Source organism: Trichomonas vaginalis, chromosome I (assembly GCF_026262505.1).
Source record: "Trichomonas vaginalis G3 chromosome I, whole genome shotgun sequence".
Classification (NCBI taxonomy): domain Eukaryota; phylum Parabasalia; order Trichomonadida; family Trichomonadidae; genus Trichomonas; species Trichomonas vaginalis.
In genome coordinates this window covers 19,966,839-19,987,851 of record NC_067203.1, presented here as the reverse complement: position 1 = coordinate 19,987,851, position 21,013 = coordinate 19,966,839, and the positions used below count along the sequence as shown (strand labels likewise).

At 30.8% G+C, this 21,013-nt stretch overlaps 8 protein-coding genes and 1 pseudogene across 9 annotated transcripts, besides 2 other annotated features; 5 read left to right on the top strand and 4 right to left on the bottom strand.

Annotated features, from left to right (window-relative positions):
- The first annotated feature begins 15 nt into the window (after positions 1-15).
- Positions 16-246: a mobile genetic element.
- Positions 247-523: 277 nt separating this feature from the next.
- On the bottom strand, positions 524-985 carry TVAGG3_1016810 (proteasome regulatory particle assembly; the record flags this gene model as incomplete). Its single annotated transcript, XM_001326463.1, has 1 exon — positions 524-985. The coding sequence occupies one exon, from the start codon at positions 983-985 to the stop codon at positions 524-526; it is 462 nt and encodes a 153-aa protein (XP_001326498.1).
- Positions 986-2,142: 1,157 nt separating this feature from the next.
- Positions 2,143-2,484, bottom strand: TVAGG3_1016800 (uncharacterized protein; the record flags this gene model as incomplete). The annotated part of the gene is made up of 1 exon (XM_001326464.1): positions 2,143-2,484. The coding sequence occupies one exon, from the start codon at positions 2,482-2,484 to the stop codon at positions 2,143-2,145; it is 342 nt and encodes a 113-aa protein (XP_001326499.1).
- A 65-nt stretch (positions 2,485-2,549) lies between these two features.
- Positions 2,550-3,595, top strand: TVAGG3_1016790 (glycosyl transferase; the record flags this gene model as incomplete). The annotated part of the gene is made up of 1 exon (XM_001326465.2): positions 2,555-3,526. The coding sequence occupies one exon, from the start codon at positions 2,555-2,557 to the stop codon at positions 3,524-3,526; it is 972 nt and encodes a 323-aa protein (XP_001326500.1).
- Positions 3,596-3,610: 15 nt separating this feature from the next.
- On the bottom strand, positions 3,611-4,594 carry TVAGG3_1016780 (protein serine/threonine kinase protein; the record flags this gene model as incomplete). Its single annotated transcript, XM_001326466.1, has 1 exon — positions 3,672-4,592. One exon carries the CDS (start codon positions 4,590-4,592, stop codon positions 3,672-3,674), a length of 921 nt encoding a protein of 306 aa, XP_001326501.1.
- A 987-nt stretch (positions 4,595-5,581) lies between these two features.
- On the top strand, positions 5,582-6,511 carry TVAGG3_1016770 (glycine-rich protein family; the record flags this gene model as incomplete). The annotated part of the gene is made up of 1 exon (XM_001326467.1): positions 5,582-6,511. The coding sequence occupies one exon, from the start codon at positions 5,582-5,584 to the stop codon at positions 6,509-6,511; it is 930 nt and encodes a 309-aa protein (XP_001326502.1).
- Positions 6,512-6,898: 387 nt separating this feature from the next.
- TVAGG3_1016760 (uncharacterized protein) lies at positions 6,899-11,029 on the bottom strand (the record flags this gene model as incomplete). Its single annotated transcript, XM_001326468.1, has 1 exon — positions 6,899-11,020. One exon carries the CDS (start codon positions 11,018-11,020, stop codon positions 6,899-6,901), a length of 4,122 nt encoding a protein of 1,373 aa, XP_001326503.1.
- A 2,418-nt stretch (positions 11,030-13,447) lies between these two features.
- Positions 13,448-21,013: part of a mobile genetic element that runs on past the window's edge.
- Positions 14,743-17,398, top strand: TVAGG3_1016750 (annotated as a pseudogene). The gene has a single exon. A coding segment is annotated over exon 1 (2,656 nt).
- TVAGG3_1016740 (integrase core domain containing protein family) lies at positions 18,288-19,793 on the top strand (the record flags this gene model as incomplete). Its single annotated transcript, XM_051254695.1, has 1 exon — positions 18,288-19,793. One exon carries the CDS (start codon positions 18,288-18,290, stop codon positions 19,791-19,793), a length of 1,506 nt encoding a protein of 501 aa, XP_051080269.1.
- TVAGG3_1016730 (uncharacterized protein) lies at positions 19,813-20,076 on the top strand (the record flags this gene model as incomplete). Its single annotated transcript, XM_051254694.1, has 1 exon — positions 19,813-20,076. The coding sequence occupies one exon, from the start codon at positions 19,813-19,815 to the stop codon at positions 20,074-20,076; it is 264 nt and encodes an 87-aa protein (XP_051080268.1).

Here is a 21,013-nt window from a genome sequence, read left to right as displayed (position 1 = left end):
TTTACTAGTTAAGTATCCACGTTATATTTTCAATATTATTCAAAAATTGAAAACAAAAATAAGAATTATCGTTATCGTCTTTCTTTTGAATTGATTTTTTGAACATATTATTTGACAAAATCCAAAACTCATTTTACAAATAGAATATAAATATGATGTAGATCTATGATTTATGATTAGATATGAGCCAGGCCATATAAATTTTGATGATTTACGATGGACTTAATTTGGCCGCACCGTGGACCCTTATTGATAAAGTTATTTGTTTTGGATATCCAATTGGATAGAAAATACAATTATCTAATTTGTACCTGGTTTAATTAAGCTAATTGTTAACAGAAATATATTATTATAATCAAACTTTGTAAAATTGTTATTCCTTAATAAAAGGATATGATTTTCACGAAATATCAGATATCAATGATCAAAGTTAATACTTATGATTGTCATCCAATATATTTGTTTCTTGATTTAAAAATAGAATGTTAATATATAAATGCGTTTGTTTAATAACTAGAATATATTAAATTGCGCCATGGTATTTAAGATAATACTTGATTTTTTCAGTAGTTGCATAATCAATAGGAGCTTGTCCATAATCATTTTTAACATTGACATCTGCACCATGTGAAATAAGAGCTTCTATTATTTCTAAATTACTACTATAAATTGCATAATGAAGTGCAGTTGTTCCATAGTTATTTTTGACATTCACATCTGCACCATGCGAAAGAAGCAAATTAACAAAATTGATTTTATTATCTTTTGCCGAAATATGAAGCGCAGTTGACCCATCATCATCTTTTCCATTGACATCTGCACCATGAATGATAAAGAATTCACAAAGGGATGGAATATTAAATCTAACTGATTCTGCGACACATTTATTGACATCATTTAATTTGTCTAAATAAACTAAAAATGCTTGAAGATTATTATATCTAATACAATCTGTGATATCTATTTTTAAGTTGTATTCATTCATCAAGAAATTTAAAGTTCAGAAAATAATTTAATTTCTTTAGCACGAATTTGTGAAAGATTATCAATTAAGTATAGCGCCATTTGGATAGATATCTTGGAATTTGTAATGAATTCTATAATTTGTGAAGATATTTGTAAAATATTATTGGAATTGACACTCCAAATAAATTTTGATGCTTGGCTAAGGTAATTGAATACTTCAATTATCTTAATATCAATAAAATCACATCCAGTTTCAGTTTTTGATTGCTCAGAACTTGACATGCTTTTTAAAAATTTTTGTTGTGGCACTTTTATGAAAAATTTGATTTTAAAAATATAATAAAAGACCAGTTTGTTCATAAACAAGACAAAACAAAGTAATACAAAATAATTTTATTTTGGAGCAATGATGTATATTTGGTGACTCACTTTTTTGGACTCAGGCATCAAAATCGAGTTATTTTAAGATTTAGTATGTATAATTAGATCTGTGTTATGCACCATAATATAGTATACTATAAGCCTAATATTTTACTCTATGATAATATCTAGATTACTGGTATATTTGGATTGCATATCTAGTGATTAACATGAATATTGTTGTTCTAGCCTCATAGCTAACCACAATAATTATTTTTTCATAGCAATCATTATTAGATTATAAAGCGATACAATTAAAATTGATAATTTGCATCTCAAAAAGAAATGAAGCTATTGCTTAATAAACATTTTAATCAGATGAGGTATATTGATGTTATATATATATATAAAGATCATTGAATTCCTATGTTCCTTTGTAGAGAAAAAGGGTAATCGTTTTATATATTTTTTATGAGTAAGTTTCGATTCTGCAGGTGATATTTTTCCGACCTACAAAAAACACATTAAATACGAAAATACTCTTTATAGAAAGCTTCAAGAATATAGAATCATATGTTCCCTATAATAACGAGATTTATTATGCATAATTATTTTATAGATTTAACAAAATAAAATCAAGTACATGCTGCTGTCATTGTTAATCATTCAAAGTATTTTGCGAGAATTCAAATATATTGCCAAATATTAATTTAACATCATTCATTCTCTGCTCAATAGACTTTTATTGGTAACACGTAGTATACAAAAACTTTGAATGCAAATGACGAAGATTTTTCATGAATAAAATTTCAAATTTCATTTATGAACCGGGTAAATTGGACTATTATTTGGCGTTAAATATGCTCGTACATCGAAACCAAATTCTGTACGATCGTGTTGCTTATAAACTGTTTTTGTTTTCTTTGTAAATGATAAAGGAACAGAAAAGATAGCAGGATCTTTCTTTTCATCATATTTTAAGCTGACATGTGATAAGTCTGTTGTTCCTTGCTCTGGATTATAGGCGAAAAAATGAAATGTTTTTGGTTGTTCTTGTTCCTCTATGTAGGATGTGCTTGATTTTTCTCTGGGAAATGATAGGTGCTTTTTCACTCTCCAAGCAGCTAAATCAGCGAGTTGTTCTTCTGTATGATCCATTTTTTAGTAAAGACGTTAAAATAAACTATTCAATTTTTCACACCAATTTCAAAAAATATCCAGAATTTAAATGAAATTTTGGAGATTTGTTCAAATTCTCTTTTTCTTAGGTGTAGCTGCCGTTGGCCTTGTAGTTGCAGTAATGATCGCCAATGCTGACGATACAACGTTATTCGATAGAATGCAATTACCAGATGGAGATCCAAATAAGCTTAATTATTATATACAACCTGCTCCAAATGGAAATGAAAAGGTTCCATTTCCAACAATATTCGACCCAGCTTCCGTTTATTTATCTTTAGTTGTTCCTGCATATAATGAAGAAAAACGACTTCCAAAAATGCTTGATGAAACGCTTAATTATCTTAAATCACGCGAAGAAAAAGACAAATCATTTACATGGGAAATCGTTATTGTCAATGATGGCTCCAAAGATAAAACAAAAGAAGTTGTTTTGAATTATGCAAAGGAATATCCTAACATTTTCTTACTTAATCAACCAGTAAACATGGGCAAAGGTGCTGCAATTCAAGCTGGCTGCCTTCACGTGCGCGGTGAACTTGTTTTAATGCTTGATGCAGATGGTGCTACAAAGATTGATGATTTCGAAGTACTCGAGAAAGAGATTAAGAGTCTTATGAAAACTACAAACCAGGCAATAGTTATTGGCTCAAGAGCTCAAAATGAAAAAGCAAAGAGAACACCTCTTCGTAAATTCCTTAGCATTGGAATGCATACTCTTATTGTTCTTAGCGGTGTTCATGGAATCCGCGATACACAATGCGGATTCAAGCTTTTCACACGTGAATCTTGCAAGATGATTTTCATGAATCAACATGTTCAGCGCTGGTGCTGCGATCCAGAGATTCTTGTCATTGCTAGGCGCTTAGGAATGAAAATTTCAGAGCTTCCAGTTGAATGGAACGAAATTGACGGAAGCAAGATGAAGATTTCAGGTATGATAAAGATGGCAACTGATCTTATCAAAATTGCTATCTTCCATCGTGTTGGAGCATGGAAAATTCGTGACAGAAGACATTAATTTTTAATTAATATCATAAATACTTATTCTACAAAAGATTGTCAAGAAAAGATAAAATATAATTCATTTACAAAAGATTTAGGATAATATTTTAATATAAGAATATAAAGAAAAAAATTAAATGAAATTCACACAGTTTTTTTGCTTATTTATATAAAGAAGAGCAAGCTCTAAACTGAGGACTAGAAGAATTCCTTTTGATCTTTGAAATTGATTGGTTAGAGTTTTGTTTTCTAATAAATTTCTTTGAAATCGGATATTGCTTCTCGGTGTACATGAAAAACGAATTAGCTACAGATGCTAAGGGTCTCTTTGATGGATCTTCGGATAAACAGTCTAAAATTAATTGAATTAGTTTTTCGTCGTATTTTCCGTATAAATTTTTCATGGAAGATTCCAAAGAATCTGAATAAGAGATTTCACTATTATTTGACCATGGGTATTGTCCAGAAAGGAGATAATAACTGATCGCTCCAAAACTCCAAACATCTGATGCACGTGGATCATAAGGTTTACCACTATACGTTTCTGGAGAAAATGAATACCTAGAATGTGGGCACCTATCTGAATTTTGTTTGTAACTTATAGAAGCATAATCAAAATCTACAATTTTAATTCGTCCAAAGCGATCAAAATGTATTGTTGACGGATTCAAGTTATTGTGAACAATGTTGTTTGAGTGAAGATATTCAATTCCTTGAATCAACTGTGATAAGTAAACGTATACGTTTTTCTCCGAACATTTTCTTGTAGAACTAACAATAGATTCTAAAGATAGATCTCTGCAAAGCTCAAAAACAAGATATGAATAATTTTGAGTTTGGAAAAAGTCGAATGTTTCAACTATATTGGGATGAATCAGAGTTCCAAGGATATCCTTTTCATTGTTGTAATAATCGATGATGTTGGAAGCTGCAGCATGGTTGTATACTTTAACATCAAATGTGAATCCTTTAGCGTTTGAGACTTCAAAATGCTTGGCCACGGAGCTGCTAGCTATAAGTCTAACAACTTGATATCCATGTTGCTTCAGATCATCTTCAATTTCGGCATCGTTGATAATCATTGATGTCTGCTATAATTATTGTTTTAAATAATCTCAGAAAAATTGAAAACATTATTCAATGATATATCTGTTAATAAGCTGTATATATGCAATTCTTTAAAAATTTGCATTTTTTAATTTACGTTTTTCAGAAAAAATTCAATATGCCAAATATTTTTTTAAAACGAGATTTTATATTCACTTATATGTCGGTATATATTATAACATGTTTTCAATGCAAAAGATATGGGCGTTTGAAAATCTGGAATTTTTGAGAAGATTAACAAAATTCTAAATTAACCAAATCGAAGGAGTATACTGTTTCTAACATATATTTATTCGAAGAGGGAAAATTTTTGAGAGGCATTTTTTTAAATCAGTTTAGAAAAGTAGTTATTGTATAAATATGAAAAAGATCACTTATCTGAATATAAATATTTATTCAGAAAATAAAAAGTAGCGGGTTCAAAATTGAGATAAACGTATATGCTAACCACCATAGTAACACCATGCAAAAATAACTTAAGATAAAGACTAAAGCGAATTACAAAGACAAAGGCAAAATTATAACATAATCTAGAGAATATCAATGGATCTTATGAACATAATCATTGAAATCATAGCTGAGTTTACTAGATAAGAGAATAAAAACATTAAATGTGTTATCTGAAAAATCAAATTATAAATTGAATATATCTGGAGGTGTACGAAGCTATCAAATTACATGATAATCAACGAGTTCATTTCAGCAATCATAATAGATTTATCGCCATAGGAAAATATGAATCATTATAATCTAAATTTCCAAATTTGACTCCAATAGAAATTTGGAACATTTAAATATCATTTTCTCACATTACAATATGTTATTACCTGCATTGTATAGATAAATTTTTATTCCAAATATACTGGATCCGCATTATGAAAAGTCGAATTTAAAATTTAAGAATGAATACATCAAAGCCGGTGAAAAGTATTTTCAAATAATATATTGAAATTGGATACATAATATGAACTTTTGGTACCAGGAGAACCCGAACAATGATCCACAACCATTTACACTACCAAATGGAACATGGTTATTTCGAATTTGGGGAGCCCAAGGAGGATACGTTAAGAATGAGGAAAGTGGGCTCGGCGCTTATTCTGAAGGGATATTTAAAGCAGAAAATGATATCACATTGTTTTATTTCGTTGGAAAACAAGGACAATGTAGTACACAAAATATAAAAAATACTAAGAAATTTTCAGGAGGAAATAACTTAATAGGAAATGAAAAATGCCCTTCTTGCACTGGAGGTGAGGCTACATTTATTAGCAAAGACAAAGATGCAAAGAATATCCTATTAATTGCGGGCGCCGGAGGAGGATCTGGTTATTGGAAATTTGCTGGATTAAACGTTGATGATGAATTTTATGGCGGTTATGGCGGACCTTTTGCAGGTGATAGCGACGGAAGTGCGTATAGAATAGAAGAAAAAGAAGCAACGAAAATTAGAGGCAAAGGGGCCACATATTCACGACCTGGAGAAGGAGGCTATTATGCAGGACATGACGAATTCTCTGGCGTGTCAGGAGGATTTGGAAAATATTTGAGAGGTGGAGATGGAAATACAACTGCAGGAGGCTCGCCTGGAGGTGGAGGAAGTGGATATTATGGAGGGGGTGGAGGTGCAGACCTATCAGGTGGTGGTGGGGGAAGTAGCTACGCTTCATATGAGATGTATAATGTCATTTTACTTGGTGGAAATAAATATTTTCCGTCACCAAATGATGATGTAAAGAAAGGAAATAGAGGAAATAGAGCCATTAAAATCGAGTTATCCAATCCATACACTATTGATAGAACTGAAAAGGATTGTAACAAATCCGAATCATTAAATACTTTAACCAGTCAAAATTCTTTTTCTTTTTCCTTTTTCTTCGTGTTGAATCATTAAATACAATTCATATCACTTCATTTTTTTAATTTATATGTAGATGTGCATCAAAACATCTATTTCAAATATCTTATATCCTTACTGAGACTGTTTAAGAGTGTAAATTTATTAATCTCTTATTCATACAGATCATAAGAAACCAGCATTATTGAGAAATTATTAAATATCGAAATACATGAAAGTGAAAGGAAAGACACCATATAAAAGATAAAAATTAATTCGGAATGGATCATTCTTGAGAGAAAAAAGGATGCAAAATTGGGAATATTTTTTAGGACTGCACTTACGCCCCTATGACACGGCCTTCAATCCAGATGTCAAGGTTAATTTTCAATGGCGCTTCACGCCAGTTGTTAAAAAAGCCTAAATTTAAAATAAAATCAGAATTTACTGAGATAAGAATTTCTCTGTGTTAATAGCAACATCGAGTTCTCTCTTCAGCCTTGCGATCTTTGCCATGAGATGCATCTTTTCGATAGACATTTCGTGGGTAATTTCGTAAGACTCGTCGATGATTGTCTTCTTGTTTGAAACAGAAGTAGCTGCAGAAGAAGAAACACCGTATTGAGAAGCGAAATCAATGACAGATCTGATGTGAGTATTTGCTGTATCGATGATTTCACCAAGCTTTGCGTAAATTTCCTTTTGGTTTCCGTTAGTTTGTACGTGAGAATACAAAACTTGCAAAGCAGCAGAGAATCTTCTTGCTCCCAAAATAACTCTCTGTTTAAACGATTTGTCTTCTGTTGACAAAACTCTTGACAACAAATAAATAACTTGTACACTTTCTCTTACTTGATTACAAGCTCTTTCGTATTCTTTCTCCAGTTCTTCATCGAAAGAAACGTTTTCTTGTATCAAACTTGTTATCAACAACTTTATTTCTACAACGAACGCTCTTGAATGATGCAAAACAGTTCTGAATTCCGTGATTGAATATTTCTTCAAAGGAGGGTACTTCGAGAGTTCTTCTTCTGTTGGATCATTGTCAACAGTATTAGAAACATCTTGAATATCTTCTGCAAGTATCGTGAGATACTCTATTATTGGTGTTTGTGTCTTTCCACTTGCATTTGTTTCTCCAATGTATTCTCTGATTGCATTTGCCAAATCAGTGAATGGAGATTGCAAAATAGAAACAGAATCACGTTTTCCTTGTATTACATCATTGACAACTCTTTCAACAACAGTCCTTACATTGTCACACATCTGATAATATTCGTTGTATTTGGCGTCTTCTGTCATCTCCAAAAGTTTCAACATGTCATTGATATCGTTAAGAAGAGAATTCGCTTTATCTTTGACAATGGAAACTTCTTTGTGCTCAGCTGCTCTGTTGAATTTGCGCAAACCCTTTAAGATCTTTCTGGCGGATCCTGTGATTCTAAATGCAGCCATTTCTTGTGTTTCTTCTGGTGGCATGACTTGTTTGTACTCGTAAACATCTTTGAGGTAATATCCAACATATTGGTTCTCGAATCCCAACATGTGAATGATAGAGCGAACTTTGTCGCAGTCGAAATCATCACTGGCTAATGATAAACTCACAAGTGAAGTGAACATCATGTTCATTTCACCTTCTTTTGTAAACTGAATTGGATGATTTGCGATCTCTTGCATAAGCAGTTTCTTTGACGTAACAGTTGGACTTGATTCATAAGCGGAGTATGCGTTCATCAAATTATACGATTTTGTAATAATTTGGTCAGAGAAACAACCGCTTTTAACCGCCGAACAAATGAAAGTTGACAAAACATTATGGACGTAACTAGAGATGTCTGTAGCGTTTTCTATCTTTTGTAGCATCTGGTTCACGTATTCCTTGGAGTAGTTTCTTTCCTCGCATACCAATGTCGCGATCAAAATAGAGATCTGATGAAGAGATTTCTCTCTTAAATCACCAGAATTAACAACAGGTAATTGATAATTATACAAATTGCATAAATCAGCAATTTCTTTTGTGCATTCTTGTTTCGTTGTTCTGAGCTCTTCCGACAAAGCCATCAACGCCTTGTAGAATGGATTGTACTTGCTGTTGAACGTCTTTATCTGTTGGAGTTTCGATTTGACGTCACCGACTTGTTCGCAACTCAAAATTTCAGTTGACATTTCATTGAGTTTGGGAATTCCTGCTTCGTTGTAAATCATCGTCAAACTTGAAGCGATGTTTGGAAGGTCGTTCATGATCTTCTCGTCAGGGAGTTGAAGGATTTGGTCAACGCTTTCATAGCGATTTTCGCTTTTCATGCGAGAAACAACGAACTTTTTGACCATGTTTGTATTATTGACAAACAATTTGTTGACGGATTTATCATTTTGAGAAGACAAAACCCATTCAACTGTTGCTTGTCTTGAGAGTTCGTCTGAGATTTGTTCGAGAGCTTTCGTGAGATCTTCCATGTTCTCGAATGAAACATTCTCGATCTTCTCTCTGTCGACGTTTTCTTCTGATAATTTGTTCGAAACTTTGTTTAGTTTTTCCAAAATTTCTTCCGAACACTTTATCATTTCTGAAGGATCAGAAACATCTTTGAGTTTATGGAATAAACTGATGACTTCTTCGTCTTCATCTGATAATTCGTTCTCCAAAGTGTCCATCATCTGAGAAAGTTGGAATGTCAACAGTTTCATGTCACTCAAAGCTTGTTTAGCGTATTCTGGCTTGGATTGCGCGTATTGCTTGATGTTGTCGAGCTGTGCAACCATTGGATTGATCGCTGACTTCAAGCAGGCTTGTGTTGCAACAATAGGAATGTCTTCTATCTTGGAAAGAGAGTTTTTAAGGGATTCGAACAAAGAAAATGTCTCTTCTATGTTCTGTGAGATCATTCCGATGGAAGTAAGTGTATCTGAGATGGAGACAGGTGCAGATGATATAACTTGCTTGGTTGTATGAGTAATTAGTTCGGCTAATGTAGATACTGTTTCAATTAGCTTCGAATATTCATCGTAGTCGCATGCATCGTTGGGGAATTTGATCAGTACATCAAAGGAATCGAGAATGGACTTGGATGTCTTTGAGGAAATGTTGATATGATTTCCAATGAACTTAAATGCGCATTCTGAAAGGTAAACTGCGGACAAACGTAATGCAGCAGCCTTGGCAATAAATAATGCATTGCATATTCTGTTCAAATTGTCAAAATTCGTGTTAAATAATTGGAAATTTTCAACAAGTCCGTTCAAATGAGGTTGGATGGCCTTGAGAGCAATGACACTGTGATAAAATTGCTCTAAAGTTGATGGTGTCTCAAGGTATTTGCCTACAAACTGTTGTAAAGCCTTTGGTAAATTAACAACAACAGGAGAAGCGATTTTGACGCATTTTGTGTGTATGATATTAAATAAATCTTGTAATGTTTGATCCAAACTGATCAAATGTGGAAGCCTTTCAGAATATGAAAATGGCAACAAAGCAGAAAGCAAAGCGACGTATCCGAGCGCTGCCTCTGGTAAGAAATTAATGCAACTGCATATGTATTGGATCTGTTGGTCCTTCGCTTTTTCGTAAATTGTTTGAGCCGCTTGTTGAAAAACGGGAGTTTCGATATTTACATGGTTTATGGCGGTCTTTAGAATATTTGTAAGTACATCGGCACATTCAATTGGGAAATTATCGATTTCTGGAAGGACGAGTTTAGAATGAAGTGGAATCATGGGATTTTTCTTGATCGCTGTAGAATATTCGTCGATCTTCGAGTTCAAAGAAGCGAATAATACCTTGAAAATGTTGTAGGACTGTAGTTTTTGATCTTTTTGCATGTCATTGATATTTTTCTGGAAAATTGAGAGATTTTCTAATAATTTGCGTGAATTTCCTTGAAAAGCATTGCGAGAAATATCGATTACAGTACCTTCTGAGAATTCAAATTGTTCAGAAACGGAGATAAGATTTAAAAATAAACCAAGAGTTTGGAATGAAAGGATTAAGTTACGAAATTCATCAATGGTTGCACTAATGTTACTGTTATTGAGTAATGATGAGAAACTCTTACGAATAAATTTTGAAATTTTCTTTACATCTTTTCCAATTGAAGTATTATTTTTCTCGTTTTTCGGTTCTGATTTGAATTTCTTTAAATGCTTGATTAACTTCGCGCAATCGGTATCTGCGTTATTTTCAGTTTCTGGAGGTGTTAGTGCTTCTAAAAGGAAAGTAAGCACTTCACAGTGTGATTCTACTGTAGAGTTAATCAATTCCATTGATTTGGAATCCATTGAAGGTCCATCTGATTTTGTCAGAATTGAAGAAATTTCTTCGAGTGTGTTTAGTATAATCAAAGATACACTAGCATCTAGTATTGATAGTTTTACGTTCTTTGGCGATCCGAATGAGCAAACAAGAGGAACGGCTGAATGCCAAACTGGCAAATCTTCTGGAACTTGCTCTCCTTTTTTAACGAGAGAACGCTGAATAATGGGCCAGACAGATCGCATTGGCGAAATGTTTTGCATTTGGAATCGTGCTAATCTTGTAAACTCTCTGAAGTACGAATAAACTGGATTCATGAGAGTTTTTTTTTATTTACAAAAAAGTGACAAACCCAAAATATGTAAATTGGCATCATAGATAAAAAGTGACAACTTTTAAATCTACATATTAAAAGCATTCCATATCCATATCTGATTTATTTTTTAAAATGTATTGAATTTTTATTTTTCAGAATGAAATTGATTTTCTGATTGACATTTGAATCTTATAATAAAATTCGATAAAAACACCACTGTTTCAATTCCAAGTGATATAGATCGCTCTTGTTCCCAATGGCATTATAAATATCGGATTTGCATCTATATATAATGCAAAATATTTAAAGAATGTTTTTATCCCACAATCGGTAGTTTTTGCAGACGAACATTTTTTTGATAAATGCAAATCATTAGAATTAATATTCAGGATGCGTTTCTTATTAGCACTAAAGTCTCCTACCTTAATATGAAAAGAAATAAAATTCTATAAAACAATGATAAATATGAAAAGAAAGAGAAATCTATAAAACAATGATAAATATTAAAAGAAAGAAAATGTCATAAAACAAAGATAAATATTAAATGAAAGGAAATGTTATAAAACAATGATAAATATTAAATGATATCTTCTGCTGTCTATACTCTCTAAAAACAGTGATTAGTTCTAATGATCTACATTCACCAAAAAAGTATTGATCTGCATATATAACAGATTGTGGGAAAATTACATTAGTTAAATACTTTGCATTGATGTTAACATGAAACTTATCCTCTTTCTTTTCATATTTATCTTTTCTTTATAACATTTTCTTTCTTTCCATATTTCTCGTTGTTTTATAACATTTCCTTTCTTTTCATATTTATCTTTTCTTTATAACATTTTCTTTCTTTCCATATTTCTCGTTGTTTTATAACATTTCCTTTCTTTTCATATTTATCTTTGCTTTATTACATTTTCTTTCTTTTAATATTTATCATTGTTTTATTACATTTTCTTTCATTTAATATTTACCCAGATTTTCCTTACTTTTACCACTCCCCATGTAATTTCTGGGGAAAATGATAATTCATTTTTTTTTATGGATGAATAGATCGTTTTCCTAGAAAGGACCTCATATCTCTGGCTAAAAAGAGTGTCAGATCCTAAATAGGTTATTGATCTAGTGTACAAATCCAATAAAAAGCCTATTTTTTTGGCTTTTTTGGTGCTCATTTTTTCGAAGATCTACATGAATATGGGGAAACCATCGGATTTTTTTGGTTAACCCACATCTTCATGTAGTCTGGACTATCTTTCCTCGAAGGACCTCTTTACGGGTGTAAAAACTCATAAAGTTCTCAAAAGATTCATTCTCGATCTCCATGCTGAAAGAATTTACAATAAAAAAAGATCTACGCATCAAACTACAGCCATAAATGAACTGAACCCCTAAAGCTCAGCTCTTAGTTTATCAAAAACGTCGAAATCCTTCTCATTGCAATCAAATTTTCTCAATAACTCATAAGAAAAATCGAATTTTGATTAAGCCGATGTTATAGGTATCACAAATACTACAAACTTGAGCAATATCGAAATTGCCAGCAAAAGTTTGAAATTGCATTGCTCATATTTGTTTTGTAAACTAAAAATCTGCTTATATTATTCATTAATTTTTTATATATTATTCATATACTTTAATAAAAACAATACTATTTCACCTTAAAAATGAATTTCATAAGTCAATATTATTTTTTTGAAAATGTATCAATTTTCGATTAAAACAACATGAGAATAAAATTTACGCAAAATTATTTTAAAAAATGGTTTTAAAAATTTACAATTGATGAAGAATAAGATTGCAAGAAGTTTTGAAGTTTAATTTTAAGAAAAAAAATTCGGATATTATTCATGGATCTAAGTAATCTGATATTTGAGTATCGGCACTATGCATGAAACATATATTTATAGTTTTTTTGGAGTTTTATGATTTTAAATATATTCAAATTTGGCAATCCAATAGATTTTTAAAAAATAGGTAAATAAAAATAGATTACATATGCAGCAGATTTAGAACATGAAACAAATCTTATAGTGATCCAAAAAAGAAAAATACCCTTGGTGGTTCTATTTAATAGCTACTCCCAACGATAGGCGGTGTCCCCAGCTTTTGAGAGGTGGTAAAAGTAAGGAAAATCTGGGTATCATTGTTTTATGACATTTTCTTTCTTTTCATATTTATCATTGTTTTATTACATTATCTTTCTTTTAATATTTATCTTTGTTTTATTACATTTTCTTTCTTTTAATATTTATCATTGATTTATGACATTTTCTTTAGTAGTATATGTTGAAGGGTTGTGTGACTTTTTTTGTAAACGTAAGAATTCATACAATATTGAACGATTTTGTATCATTTTTTTTAACATATGAAGTAAAAAATGTATGATTCTTACGGTTTTTATTCTTACGTTTTTGAATAAATCAAGATTTAAAAAATTGACTTCTTACGTAAAATTAAAACTAAGTTAAATTTATTTTTGAATAATTTATTTTTTATTTAATGATAAATGAGTATAACAACTAATTCATTGAAATCTTTAAAGTTCACTAATTCAGAATTAGAAAATATTTTAGAAAATTTTGGAGACGGTTCTTATCCAACATATATGCAGAATGTGAAAGAGTTTTCCAGATTGTTGAATGAATTTAAATATAACGGACCAATTACTAAAAAGGCTATAATGAGATATTTATATCCCAAAAAAGTTGAAAAACAGGAGAATATTCCTCTTTATGGTCCAGAGGACCTGGGCTCAGAGAGCCTTGAAACACCTCCTGAATATTTTGAAGAAAAATTAAACAAGATGAATATTATAACGATGAGATTGAGAAATTGGAACAATTAAGAAATGAATAGATGAAAGAATTGGTGAATTGAGAAATGCTGAGAATGAAGTAGAGGGTTTAATGAATATCCCAGCTTCAGAATCAGAAGTTCAAAAATCACATGAGGAAAGATATAAAAATTACTTTTTGGAATCTACTAAAAATTTATTAGATGGTGATATTGACGAAACACTTTCAGAAGAAGGCACAAAATTTATTCATAAACATAAGCTTCAGTTTATTGACGATGGAGATTATCCATGTATATTACTTTCACCTCCTCTTGATTCTGAAAAATTCAAAAAAGCACTGAAAAATGTAACATATGCAACAAATACGATTAAGAAAGAAGACCATGATATTTACACAAATTATTATTTAAATAAATGTACAGGTGTTGATAAAGTTTTTGATTTGTTAGATAAAATATCAAAAGAAACAATTGGTACATATAAAATTTTATGCGATTGTGGTTTCATTATTGAAGATACCAATAATGTTTCATATGAAAGAACAGCACCGAAGGAAGACGAAGTTGAAAGGTCTATACCATTCGTTATTAAGAACATAAAAGATATGAAAACTTATAAACATTATATTTATTCATTTATTTCAGAAAAAATGGAAGCAACCCATAAAACATCATCTCATCATTTTATAGCTATTCATACATTCCTTTTCAAAGTTGTGAAATTAAATAAGACAGGAATTAGATTTAATGTATCAGGGTACGCATTCTTGAGTAAATTAAAATGTATTCGTCACGTCGCAGATGATAAAAATTTATGTGTTCTTAATTCATTTTATGGGCTTTAGCCCTGGACTCTCTGAGTCTCGGACTTTAAAAAAAAGAAACTTTATTCTTATTTATTTTTTAATTTTTATTCTTACATAAATGAACAAAAATGGAACAGCTAAAATGAATGATAATCAAATAAAAGCCGAAGGTAGAGGGTTATTTAAACGCTTCTATAACATTCCTGATGGTGTTAATCCTAAAACTCGTAGAAGTTATTTAAATGAAGCCATAGATGCATATGAAGGATTTGACATTTCATCAGAAAGTGAGAGGTTAGCAAGAATGTTAAACGTTAATATTGATTTTTATTATTGTGACCCTCAACCAGAAGACGTAGACATTAACAAGGTAGACTTTCCATTAGTGGAATCAATAATGATAGATCCAGAATTTGAAACAGTAAATATTTTATTAACACAGAGTCCATGTGGAAAACTTCACGCTGACAGAATTACAGACGTTGAAGCACTCACAGGATATAAAGTTTGCCCCTTTTGCAAAGAAGAAGTATATTCTATCCGTGATGATCCAGAAAGGAAAAACCAAAGAAGATTTTTAAAACATTGTGAGAAATGTAAAGAAAATAATGGAAGATTAATTCAAGACGTTCAATTGCAAAACACACAACAACCATATGCACCACATATCACGAAACAGAAGATATATCAGTGGCTATTAGCACATAATTTTGCAGGAATATTATAAACCAACAAGATATTATATTACTTTTGACTTCGAAACATTAGAGACTAAAGAAGAACTTCAACTTTCTGAATGTGCAACTTTGAACGCTTACTTAAAACCATTTATGGTATCATCAACTGTCAAAATAAAGCCGCAAAGCGGCGAGGACGTAGACCGTGATAAAACATTTACGAGGAATTTTTGCTTAACATCAAGTGATTCGTTCATCTCTGATTGGATTGAATTTTTATTTTCAACCTGTTCATTAGTTGCTAAATCAAATATTGAACAATATGAAGAATTAATGAAGACATTAAATGAGAAACAAAAGGAAGCAATGAAAGAGCTTTTAGATGAAGAATTTAATAAAGTGAATATCATTGGTTTAATTCGGGAAAGTTTGATTTAAATTTAATTCTTCGTGATTTAAATACTGCAAAATGGAAGATAAAATCAATGCTGGGTTCATCTTCACAATTTAAGCAATCATTGTAAAGAAAACAAACGTTCCATATGAATTGAGATTTATTGACATCAGAAATTATATAGCGGGTGGAACATTAGACCAATTCACTCAAGATTTCGGAAACAATAAATCACGTGTTAAATCCTTTTTCCCTTATCAATTCATCACATGGGAGAATTACGAAGATGAATTATATAAAAAGGAACCATTCACTCAAGATTCATTTTATTCAGTATTAACCCAAGAAACTATATCAGATAGTGATTATCAAATATATCTCAATGATGCTAAAAACTTTAAGAATAGATTAGAATATTTTATTCATTATTGCAATAAAGATGTTGAAATTATGATTGACCCAATTGATAAAATTATTGAAGAAACATTTGTTTATAAAATTGATATGCTTCATAATCTTTCTTTATCATCGAATGCTTCAATGATTCGTTACGCGTTAGCATATAAGAACTTCAATCCTAACGAAACATATCCAGAAGAAGAAAATGTGGAATCAAGTTTTGAATTAACGAAAAAGTATTGGAAATATAAAATTGAATCATATAAGAAACAAGAGATGAAAAGCGAAAAGAGATACTAAAAACAATGTTTCAATGGATGATTTTCAATACTATCACGATTTAATCCTTTCATCTAAATGCAAAATGTGTGGTAAAGCGTTTACATATGCTAATAAACCAACATTGGATAGAATAGATAATGAAAAACCACATACTAAAGAAAATTGTCAGTTAATGTGTTGTTATTGCAATGTCGTGAAATCAAATAAAGATGAAGATGTTCAACGTTTAAGAATCAATTTAAGAAATTATGCATTAAAAAATAATTTACCAATGACTTTAGATTCAGTTGAAGCTTATCACATTCTCCGTAATGGAATTACTGGTGGTCTATCAAATGTTCAACATCGTGTTAATCTTAAAGGAATCACGCACATTAATAAACTTTCATATAATCCAGAAACTAAAACTGTATCAAATGAGGACACCACCAACATTATGACTCATTTCGTTGGAGTTGACTTTAATTCATTATATCCTTCATCATTTTCATCTAATCCTCATGATTTCATTCAATATACTGACCATAAAATGTATATGCCGGGAAGATTGAATGGTGTTATCATTTGTGATACAGCAACAAAGAAAGCAAAAGCACTGGGAATTATTAGAAGAAAAATACTTTATTCGTGGCTGAAGTAAAGGGTCACATTGATGAAAAATACATTAATGATTACATAAACTTTTTACCGATAATAAGAAACTTAGATATTATCACAGATGAAAAAACAATTGGCAGTTTTATGTATAATTACATGAAATCAAACAATCTACCAGTTGACCAGAAACAGAGAAAATTAACTCAGTTAGCATCAACACACAACCAATATCAACCATTTTCTTCTTATTATCTTTGGTATCTAATAGACAGATTTCATTTTATCATCGATGATATTCAATCAATTTTAACATTTACTAAAAACACTTGTTTTAATGAATTTGCGAATGAATTTATGAACGAAAGACAAAGGGCTGAATTAGAAGGAAATAAAGGAAAAAGTTTATTTTGCAAGATTTCACTTAATGGATCATATGGTTACGATGCAATGAATACACAAAATTACGCAAAGACTAAAATAATGAATGCACAGAAGGCACGCGTTGCATGTATGTCAAATAAGTTTAAAAACATAAGAGAAATAGGTGAAGATACATATCAAGTGATGCTCAAAGATAGATTTTATAGATGTGATACATGTTTACAAGAGGCATTCTTCACTTTAGATAATGCTAAATACTGGTATTTAGTTTTCATTTATGATTTTATGTATAAATGCATGGATGTTAATCGTTTTCATTTCATTGAAGGTGATACTGATTCATCTTATTGGGCAATCGCTGGCGACCCAAATCTTCCTAACACTCAAGCATTTCAAGCAATTGTTACCGATAAACAATTTTATGATAAAAACATTTTCAAATTCGCACCATTTGATTTCTTCTGTTTTGATGAGAAATTTAAACCTAAATTAAAGAATAAAGCTGAAGAAAAAGCACATGAGAAAAAATTATTGGGTTTAGCAATTGAGAAACAAGGTGATAACATGGTTGCTTTATGTCCTAAGTGTTATACATCATTCAACGGTTCAATGATGGGGTGATTTTAAAAAGATTGCACAAAAAATGAAAGGTGTTAGTTTACGACAAAATAAAGAATTAACACCTAAAAATTATTTGGATATAATAAATGATAAAGTGATATTTGATGGTCAGAATATTAATTTACAACTTAAAAACGGGTCGATGACTCGCTTAACAATTGGTAAGACTGCATTAACAGGAGCACACACTAAGGCTGTATGTTGTGAAAATGGATGTTGTATGCCATTTATTTAAAATTTTATTTTTAATGAAATGCCACAGAAGAGACAAAGAGGTGGGCACCCTTAAACATTTATTTTATTTTTATATAAATGAATAGCGCAGATTTAAAAAATTTAATTGCTGATTTAGTACTTAATCAAAAATTTCTTAGTTATTATGATTTAAAAGCATATCTCCAAAAATATGATAACAATATAACGGGTGATGATATGGAATATTATTATCCATATTATAAAAATGAAATTTTGAAATATCATGATAGAATAATTTCTGAAATTAAAGACAAAATTAAAAATAATGAATATACAAAGGGAAAAACTAAATCACAACTTAAACAGTTGAAAGATTTCAAAAATAAAGTATTAACAGAAGAAGATATTGATGAATTATATAAATTATATAATCCTGAGCCACAAAACACCCAGGTCCTTCAGACCATAAATGATGCACAAGCTTTAATTTATGATTCATTAGTTAAACCATATTCAGCCCGACTTTTAAATGAAGATCAACTTTTGGAATTCATCCTTCAACATAAACTCGAAGCGGGAAAGTATATCAAACCTTTATATACAGCATATTTAAAACAAATGAATAGAATACATCCAGAATTAATGAAGGAAGGAATGAAATCCAAAACTTCATCATCCAAAATCAAAGCAGATAAAATTAAACCACTTGCAACACCAAAACCTCCAACGACAGTACCGCCTCCTCCTTCAGTTAATCCTTCATCATTCACTTTATTATATCCATTTCAAACATTAAAGAAACAAAAAGATTTTAAAAAGGATTTCAAGATATTAAATAAACCAATTGACCCAAAAATTCAACCATTAAAGGAAAAATTTAGTCGCCCCTCATTTGCTCCATATCCATATTCATACGAAATCGATCATCTGGAATATTCAAAAGGAAAAGTTACTTATTTATTTGCCATTAACATTAACACTAGATATTTATATTGCATTCCAGTGAAAGGGAAAACAGAACAGGAAACAAGAAGAGCTATACAATACTTACTAGATCATGAAAGAGTAGATAATATCAGGGGTGATGGTGATAAAGGATTTCAGGCAGCTATGGCTCATTATTTCCCACAAATTAATTTTTTCTTTTCATCCTCTCCATATACGTTTCATAATAAAATAGTTGATGCGGTAATGAGAACTCTTAGAGATGCGTTAGGGGTTAACGGTCAGATATACTGGGATGGAAATCATGACTCCATCATACAACAGTTAGTATATTATTATAATAATACATGGCATAGAACTATAAACATGAAACCAGTGGAAATGAAAAATGATATTTCAAAAGAATGGGAATATATTAGAAAGCAAATGGAAAGGTTAAATGATGTTAAACGTGAACAAATTAATTCGGGGCTCATGAATTTTAAACAAGGGGATAAAGTTTTGATTCATCTCGATTATGGAAAAACTGATAAATCAATGACAAAAAGAAAACGAAGATTTGACACAATAGCTGAATTTGTTAGATATATTAACGGCAATGCATTAGTTGAAGTTGACAATAAATTAATAGAAATTCCGATTTATTTTATTACTCCATTATATTTAAATAATATTTAATTTTTTTATTTCGTAAGAAATGAGTGACAACGAAGCAGCCAAGAGTCCAGACGATGAATATAAAAAGAAACTAAACAGAATTAAATCAAAAATATGCTATTACAAAAAGAAGCCGCAATGCGGTGGAACTGAAAACGATGAAGAAATAATCGAAAAATTAGAAACTTACCGTTCAATCCTTAAACTGAGTGAAGCAAAAATAAAAGAATTTAATAGAATAAATAAATTGATTGGAAGAGATGAATTTAATAAAGATGAATTTTTAAACTCAATCCAAATTTAATTTTTATTCCTCTTTGACAACATCTCTCTTTCCATCATTACTGCATAACCGCATTTTCTCAGTTTTAGTGGTTTGTTATTTTTAGCAAGTTCTCGCATCATTTTTATCGTTTCCTCCCTTGTTATGATTCGTGGTAAATTTTGAGCTTGTGGGGTATCCATTTATATAAAAATAAAAATTTGTTATCAGTTATTTTATCGTTAATGGTTTTTAGGTTATTCAATAATTAATTATTTTTGAAGAACTGAAGGTGCTACCATGTTACCATGTGCTACCAGGTCATTTAACTTCTTTTAAAAAATGAGACAACATGACATTTTGACAACAACACAGGAGGAAGGCAGTTATGAATTATTTTTGAAGAACTGAAGGTGCTACCTGTTACCATGTGCTACCAGGTCATTTAACTTCTTTAAAAAATGAGACAACATGACATTTTGACAACAACACAGGAGGAAGGCAGTTATGAATTATTTTTGAAGAACTGAAGGTGCTACCATGTTACCATGTGCTACCAGGTCATTTAACTTCTTTTAAAAAATGAGACAACATGACATTTTGACAACACAGGAGGAAGGCAGTTATGAATTATTTTTGAAGAACTGAAGGTGCTACCATGTTACCATGTGCTACCAGGTCATTTAACTTCTTTTAAAAAATGAGACAACATGACATTTTGACAACAACATAGGAAATGTTTTGTCATGACTTCATCGTAATGAGTGTAAATGACCCAAAAATAATGTTTAGGTGAAGAGGTGAGATTTCACCTAATTTTTCACCTCATTTCTACCCTCTTGCGATTTTCGAATGGAATCTCTTCTCTCGGTTTTCCGAGGGAAGCAATCATATGAGGAAATTCTTGTCTTTCATGTCTGATGGTTTGCAGAATAGAGCATTTGGTACATATCATCTTTGACCGAACGAATGAGGTGAA